Source organism: Sinocyclocheilus rhinocerous, unplaced genomic scaffold (assembly GCF_001515625.1).
Source record: "Sinocyclocheilus rhinocerous isolate Xijiao unplaced genomic scaffold, SAMN03320098_v1.1 scaffold541, whole genome shotgun sequence".
Taxonomy (NCBI): Eukaryota; Metazoa; Chordata; class Actinopteri; order Cypriniformes; family Cyprinidae; genus Sinocyclocheilus; species Sinocyclocheilus rhinocerous.
The window spans coordinates 3,014,335-3,023,002 of NW_015658519.1; the positions used below are offsets into that span (position 1 = coordinate 3,014,335).

At 34.2% G+C, this 8,668-nt stretch overlaps 1 protein-coding gene across 1 annotated transcript; it reads left to right on the plus strand.

Annotated features, from left to right (window-relative positions):
* The first annotated feature begins 3,620 nt into the window (after positions 1–3,620).
* On the plus strand, positions 3,621–5,853 carry dusp12 (dual specificity phosphatase 12). Its single transcript, XM_016530889.1, has 7 exons — positions 3,621–3,701; positions 4,002–4,270; positions 4,546–4,659; positions 4,742–4,860; positions 5,021–5,108; positions 5,194–5,374; positions 5,682–5,853. The coding sequence occupies exons 2-7, from the start codon at positions 4,008–4,010 to the stop codon at positions 5,829–5,831; spliced, it is 915 nt and encodes a 304-aa protein (XP_016386375.1). The 5' UTR covers positions 3,621–3,701; positions 4,002–4,007; the 3' UTR covers positions 5,832–5,853.
* Positions 5,854–8,668: the final 2,815 nt, after the last annotated feature.

An 8,668-nucleotide genomic window follows, 5' to 3' on the forward strand; every position in this document is an offset into this window, starting at 1 on the left:
TGACATTTCCTTCATGGAAAATATTGAGTCAAGGAGGAACTTTCAACAATGATCTGTACTATTCATTTCCTATCAATGTCCTGTTGCAAGAGCAAATGAAGTTGTGTAACTCTTAAAGTCATGAATGGTGCATTAGAACAATCATGAAGATTGCAGGAGAACAACTTGAAGCTTGCTGAGGTCCGCACAGATGTTCATTTCTAGGAAGCTTCACTCCTTGTATTGCTTTAAGCTCTTAATCCTAAACCTGCCTTTGCGGGTCTAGACAAATTGAAGATTCTGCTGCAAATTTCTGATGCTCTTACCAAAATCAATAACCCTAATCATCACATGACAGTTGCTGACAAAAGAAGAAGAAGAAAAAAAAACAAGAACAATATGTGTGTTTCTGCTGATCTGGGTTTCATGTGATAATGTGCAAATGCTGTGCATCCCAGGAAAGACATACGTGCAACAGGTTGGACAGGGATTCTGAGGGACAGTATGAGGCTAAATTGGATTTGTCCTGAGTGGACAAGTCAGATTAAAGCACAGGCATCTGCTCTGTAATAGTACAGCGACTTGTTTATGTGTTCTTCAAGATGCCATATAGAATAAATACTCCACCATCAGGCTCACTGAAGACTTCTAATCCCATTGTAGTCTAATATCTCTCAGAAAAGACACAATTATCACGAACAAGCTATAGGGATTAGCATTTATGTAAGTGAAAAAGACAGCATGCGCTGGACATGAGGTGCAGTGGACTGGACTCTTCACTCTTGTTTAAATGTCATAGTGTTGGCTTTCATTAAGCACATGCAGGACAGTCAAAAGTCTTCCAAAAGGGCAGAACTAGGTCTAGACCACACCATGGGAACTTGATAGGATACAAAAGAGATCTAAAGCTCAAATAAAATCTAATACAGTGCAGATCCCTGAGTTTGCAATATTGTAGCTTCTGTAAAATTCTGTTTTGAACTGACTTTGGTTCATATCAAGACCCTGTTCTCGTGTTCTCGAGGAACTCTTGGCTGAACATGCTGATGGCAGATCACACTACAACACTAGAAAGGTCTGTCTAAAAATGGAGCAGACTTGTAGGCCAGTTGAAGAGTACGTGTGTTTCTAGGCCTTTTTTAAATTTAGAACAATAAACATGTATACATCATATACCTAAGTAATGTGTTTGTGTTCACATTGAAATTCAATTCAATTCGAAAAATAACAATGTAAACATGCATATCAGTCTTTTTATGCTCAAAGACATTTTTACATTTTAGCTTGACATAAATGAGTAAATTTAGCAAAAAAAAAAAAAAAAAAAAAAAAAAAAAAAAAAAGAAAAAAAAAAAAAAAAAAAAAAAAAAAAAAAAAAAAAAAAAAAAAAAAAAAAAAAAAAAAAAAAAAAAAAAAAAAAAAAAAAAAAAAAAAAAAAAAAAAAATCACAGACAGGAATGACAACGTTTTCCGCAGGTGCTCTTTTATACCCGCATTCGCTTTATTGTTTACGTCATAGGCTGCCGCCTGCCAATGTCAAGTTCATTGTCGTTTTTTCATTCATGCTTCAGACACCGGTCACGCTGAAGGCGTTCCCCTAGCGCCCTCTAGAGGACGCAGCGTTGAGTTCCCTTTCGAAAGGGAACCATGGTTACATGCGTAACCTGAGACGTTTTTCAATATTGAAACATAAAGTATTTATTTCATATTAACGCCCTCTAGAGGCATGATGAAGCCTTAATAATAACAACGTTCTGTCCGGAACTAACAAGTTAAATATTGACTATGGAAGTATTGTATATAACACAGTATGCAAAACTAGATTAGGAAAACGCAACAGAATCCAATATAGTGCATTAAGAATTGCAATAGGGGCCATGAGAACAACACCAACGAGTGCTTTATTAGTAGAAACAGAAGAAGTGCTACTAAAACTAAGATTCATTAAATTGCCGTTAACATATTGGGTTAGACTAACAAGCAGTAATAGCAATCCAGCTGCATCAATATTAAATGATTGTTGGGAATATCATAAAAAATCCAAAGGTTTTGGTTGGAATATAAATAATACAGCAGAACAATTTGGAATTAAAGAATTTGAGTTTAGCCCTGCAGTAGCTTTAAGTGAAGTTCCTCCCTGGATGCTCCCTATTTCAGACATCAATACAGAATTACTAAAAGAGAAAAGAGAATACCAAGATGATCAAAGCTTTGCAAAATATGGCCAAATATATTTGTCTTCATTATATTACGGATATCTTAAAATATTTACAGATGGGTCAAAAAACAAAAATGGTCATTGTGGCATAGGAATTTATATTCCAGAATTTAACAAAAAATTGGGTTATAGATTAACTAACCATCTTTCTGTTTTTACAGTTGGGATGTCTGGGATAATTACAGCCTTAAGATGGATAGAAGAAAATAAACCAATTAAATCAGTCATATGTACAGACTCAATGGCAGCCTTACAAAGTTTAGAAAGCAGTATTTCAGTTAGAGAAGATTTAATCATTGAAACTAGACATATACTATTAAATATTAGAAATCTAGGAATAGAAGAAATAGAAGATAAGATAGCAAAAGAAGCATTGGAAAAAGAGCAAGTAGAAATTAATATTTCAATGGGAAAAGGAGAGATTAAAGCCAAGATTAAAGGGGTCATATGATGCAATTTCATTTTTTCCTTTCTCTTTGGAGTGTTACAAAAATATTAGAAATCTAGGAATAGAAGAAATAGAAGATAAGATAGCAAAAGAAGCATTGGAAAAAGAGCAAGTAGAAATTAATATTTCAATGGGAAAAGGAGAGATTAAAGCCAAGATTAAATATGAAATAATGCAAATACGGCAAAAAGAATGGGAGTCTGAGTCTAAAGCTAAACATTATCATATAAACCATGCAAAAGTAGGAGGAAAAAGGATAAATATGGCAAACAGGCGAGAAGAAGTAGTATACTCAAGGCTGAGATTAGGTCATACTAGATTGAATGATACATTGAAGATAATAGGGAAGAGTAATGGATTATGTACAAGATGTCAAACCAAGGAAGATGTAGAATATGTCTTGTTTAGATGCAATAAATACCATGAATACAGGCAGAAATGGAAGACGAAGAAAATAAAATTGAAGATATTCTTAGAGAACAAGGGATGGAAAGAAACAGACTTAAAGCTTTGTTTATGTTTCTTGAAAATACTGGATTAATAAGAAGAATTTAGAAATGAAAAGGTAACCCTTTGTTTTTTCGTTGTTTTTTTACCTAGCCTAAGTAAAGTATCTGCCAAGTCCCTCTACACACTCAGTAGGTGGCGATATGCAATAATTACAAGTTGCAAAAGCCAAGAAAAAAGAAGACGAAGAAGAAGACAAAGAAGAAGAAGAAGAAGAAGAAGAAGAAGAAGAAAGGTGCTCTTGCTGGAGTTAGACAGACCTCATCAGGGAAAGATGAAATATGTAATGAAATGATTAAGCATTTATCAGACGCATCATTAAGTATTTATTTTATTTTTTATTTTATTTTTTTATACGCTGTCACCAATATACGTCATGCTCCACACTCCAGTCCAGTAGGTGGCGGAAATGCACCTTTTAAGTGGGTTTGCCAACCGCCATTAAAAAGAAAAGAAGAAGAAGAAGAAGAAGAAGAAGAACTACAAGTTCACTTTGTTTCTCGCGGACTTTTTATTTTACTGGACCTCTTTCTTGACAGCAAGTAGCACGTGAGTTCAGTAGCGTTGATGTTTAAACCAAAATCATCCTAAGAAGAGCTGCAGACAAAATGCTTTTGAATGAATAAAATCATCAGCGACTGTTATGATTTTGTACAAAACGTATTTAATAGCCCATGAAATGTAGAAGTTATTAGCAGCAATGCGGCTAAGCCTAAGACTTATGTATTAATGTGCATTATTTCATATATCATTGCCTATTTCATATGAGCTTGTCTATTTAATGAGTTTATTTACTGCCACGTTTTCTCTCAATGCATTGATATGAAAGGTGCTTGTGTCTTTTCCCAGTAAATTATGATAGGAGTAGGGTCTGGGCTGTACATCGGGTGTGTGTCCGATCTGAAGGACGCTCAGAGCCTGACAGATGCAGGTGTAACACACATACTCACCGTTGACTCAGAGGAACCTGCTGTCCCTGGCTTTCACACCAAATTTGTCCGAGCTCTGGATGATGCGTCCACAGATCTCCTGAGCAGACTGGATGACTGTGTCAGCTTCATATGTGATGCTCTCAGCACACACTCTGAATCCAAATCATCAGCAGTTCTTGTGCATTGGTAGGATTAATAATTGATATTAATTTAAGATTAATATTAATATCAACTTGCGTTGTATAATACCCAACAGTACATTAGTTAATATACATTCAGATAATTACAAGTGGGATAAAATGTTGATTTATGTATTTGATTTATGTATTTGTTAAAATATTTATATATATATATATATTTATTTATTTATTTATTTTCATTTTAAGTAACTGGGATTCAGATTTTTTTATTTGATATATTTTTTAAATGAATTATTATTATTATTATTATTATTTTTGTAGCCATGTAGGGCAAAGTAGAAGTGCTGCTGTGGTGACTGCTTACCTGATGAAAACACAACATCTGAATTTACAGGATGCATATACTAAACTCAGAAACTTAAAACCAGATGTTAAGTAAGTGTTTTTCATTATTTATCCTGTAAAAAAAAGTTTGTGAGAGCATTATTATTGAAGAGCATTCCACTCATTTTCTCAGAATGAATGAAGAATTTATGGACCAGCTGGCACTTTATGAATTAATGGATTGTAAAGTAGACACCACAAATCCCTTATATAAACAGTTTAGATTGAAGAAAATTACAGAGAAATATCCAGGTATGTACATAATTTCCTTCTTTTAAATATGCTTAATTCATTGTACATATGTGATATGTGGTCTCATTCAGCTTTCTACACCCATATGAGTTAATTGAATACACTAATGAAAGAAGCTTACCAGGGCTCATATAAAGGCAGTATATTTTGATCAATTCAGAACTCCAGAATATGCCAAAAGATGTCTTTGCTGTTGACCCTGCACAAACCCAGAATGCAGAAGCTGTATACAGATGTAGAAAGTGCAGGTAAAATGTTTTATTTTATGCTGTTTATGCAGTATATTTTGAATTTATGAAGTCATAATCCGCTGTTGTCTTTGGTTCCCAACAGACGCACACTTTTCCGTCACTCCAGCATTCTCAGTCACTGTGTGGGAAGTGGAGCCTCTGCGTTCTCTCATAAGAAGACGAGGATAGTGAGTGATAGTGAAGATCAGAGACAGTGCACATCCTACTTTATAGAGCCAGTGCAATGGATGGAGCCAGCCTTACTAGGTGTTATGGATGGACAGGTAGTTCCTCACTGCTTCACACATCTGGACATACAATTAAATAGAATGATCAAAACATTGTACTTAACTGTCCATTTGTTTAATGTTCATAACTTTTTACAAGTATTCTTTCATTATTGGTAAAGATAAAGGGTTAGATTTAATATTGATAATTTAAAAAGTAAAAGAGATTGCATGATTTTCTGTGCTAGGGAGGCTACAGATTGTAGTGGCTGTGCAATAAATTTGCGTACAATTTTGTTTCTTTAAAAGGTGTTTTTAAAAAATATATTTCAAAGTAAAAGCTTTTGCAAAATCTCTCTTGTAGCTTTTGTGTCCCAAGTGCAGCTCAAAGCTGGGCTCCTTTAACTGGTATGGTGAACAGTGCTCGTGTGGGTGCTGGGTGACACCGGCCTTCCAGATGCACAAGAACCGAGTGGATGAAATCAAACACATCAGTATATCAGCACTCAAATGACCCGCAAATAAAGATCTGTATTATATGCTCAGAATCTGTTGTTATTGGTAGTATTTTTAGTTTAAATAGTAGCTAAAAATATTCTGTATTTTATAAATATAGTGTAAAAGGCCCTGTGCTTCACTTTGAACATACCTTTCTATAAAGTTTATTATATAAGCACTTGTTATATTTTATCTATATTATAGTTAAAACATTTTTGTGCAGTAATATTTTTTAAAAGTTTTTTTTAACATGCTTAGACTTTTTTAAGGTTATTTAGGCTCACCATTTATTTGATTAAAAAAAACAGTAATACTGTGTGAGATTATAACAATAACTTTTTTTTTATATTTTAATATATTCAAATAATTTTCAATTTTAATATATTTTCAAATGTCATTTATTCCTGTGATGGCAAAGCTGAATTCTCAGCAGTCATTACTCCACGGTCAGTGTCGTGTGATTTTTCAGAAATCATTATAATATTATCATTGTTGAAAACAGTTGAGCTGATTAATATTTTTGTGAAAACTTTAATGAATAGAAATGTCAAAACAACACCATTTTAAAATAGAAATCTCTTTTAACATAATTGACTTTACTGTTACTTTATTCACTTCATGTCACTTCATCAATGTTACTTCCTTCACATTAAATGTATCCTTGTTTCTTTTAGGGGGAAAAGAAAAAATCTTAACTGACCCCCAAACTTTGAATAGTAGTCAGGATGTTGGTTCTGTCTCTTTCCATAAGGTTTGGGGTCAGTAAGACCAACTTTTACATTCATACTGTAAATATTAGCCTAGTTCTCACAAAAGATCTCAAATGTGCTGTAGAAATGGGTTTTTCATCCAGTAGGTGGCGAAAGATAGCTAGTACTGTGCAGTTGTACTACATTTTGCGCAATATTCAAAATAGTGGAGACGGACAAAGGAGTATTAATTCTTGTTTACACTGGCGCTATAGATGACATTAAGCTCATTTAATGTAAATGAGAGATTATTTGACTTGGTTAGGAGTACTAGATATATTAGTGTACTGTATTAATATCTTTGTAACCAGCTTGACTTCTGACTCGCTTAATCTGCTGAAAAAAAAGAAGAAAAATAAAACATAAATTGCCATCACGTGACTTTCTTGCGGCGCCACACAGAATTTGGTTCCACTATTGGATGTCATGTAGGCTACTGTGTATTTGTATGAAATGTAGCACTAATACAGATTCATGACCATGTGGTTTCCTCTCGGCCCCCAGTTCATAGATGTTTATATGATGTTTATTGAGGGAGTCTGAGTGACACTGTGGGTGGTTATGGCATTGAGTTGTGAGATCCTGTTGTGTTTATGAGGGTCATATACTCCATGTAATGACCTGAACTCTCTCTGTGAAGTTTGAAGGAGTGAAGAGCCGCCCGCTGCATACCTGCGTAAGAGAGAGGAGCTGGATTTCAGGAATAGAGGAGCTGAGAATGAAACTGAATGCAACTCTTATGTTATGTACAGTTGTTTTTGCTTTGCCAAGAACATTTAAATATTAATATAATCAAATAAATGTTTTGGCAGGAATATATGTGGTACACTGAGATCACAGATTAGGAAAAGAAACCAGGAAAATGTGTTTATGTCAACCCACTCCTTATTGATGTTGGAGGCAGCTCTTAGTTAGAGCTGAGATGGAGGTGTGGAAAAGCTAGGCATCTGATTGGTTCAGAGACCCGCTTAAAGCTGTAATCAAGCACTTTTGTGTGACAGTCTTGACCTTTTCAATAGTAGCAATTTGGCCTAAAATAAAAAAAAATTTTGTTTATACTTTCCTTTAAAGAGTATTTAGAGTAAATAACAGTTTTTACAGACATGCCATACATCTGGAAATAAGAAAAGATGCTGTTCTTACAAATGGAACAGACAGTATTACCTAAATTGTAAAATTGCTATTGGCTGGGTGTGTGAGACTGAAGCAAAAGAAAGTGAAGATGCTGTGTTTACCTTTATTACTCTGTGTCCCAGTGTAAATTATAAAAAAAAAAAAAACTGATTTAAAATCAATAGAACAGTTGTTTATTCTATTTGTTAGCATTTTCAAAAGTATCACTACAAAGTCAAAATGGTAATATAAAATGTGTAAAAGCGAAAAGAGGCTAATATGCTACAGCATGTTAAATAAAGGCATCATTCTATTCATTGCTGTAAACATCAACTTTCCAAATAAATACAGTTTTAAATTGATTTGGTTATTTAGGACCCCAGTGGCTTTGGATAAAAACAAAGCGAATAAAACTAAGTCAAGAAACATTGTTTAAAATATCTTGCTTTGTGTTAGAAGAAAGGAAATCTTAATTTTTGGGCAAACTATCCCTTTAAAATGACAAATTTTACTAATATCTTAAATGGTATATACCATATTGCCCTGGAGGGCACAATGCGCTGCAGAGTTTAGCTCCAACCCTGATCAAACTCACCTGTGATTTTCTTATGATCCTGAAGACATTGATTAGCTTGCTCAGGTGTGTTTGATTAGGGTTAGAACTAAACTCTGCAGGAAAGTGGATCTCGTGGGCCAGATTTGAGGATCCCTGGTATATACAGATGTGCATGATAGCATATGCTGTTCCACATTTGAAAATAATTAACATGCAAGTATTTATTTTCTCAAATGAGTTCATGGAGTAACAAACAAGTAGTAGACAGTTTCCCTATCTAGATCTATGAATTGAATGTAACAGCATTTGCATAGCAGCAGTAGTAAACCACAGATTTCTATGGATCAGATGTTGAGCACATGGATGGAGTTCACTGCTCACACAACATCTGGGCCCATTAAATTGGCCTATACAAAAAATTAAGCTGCAGAAAAT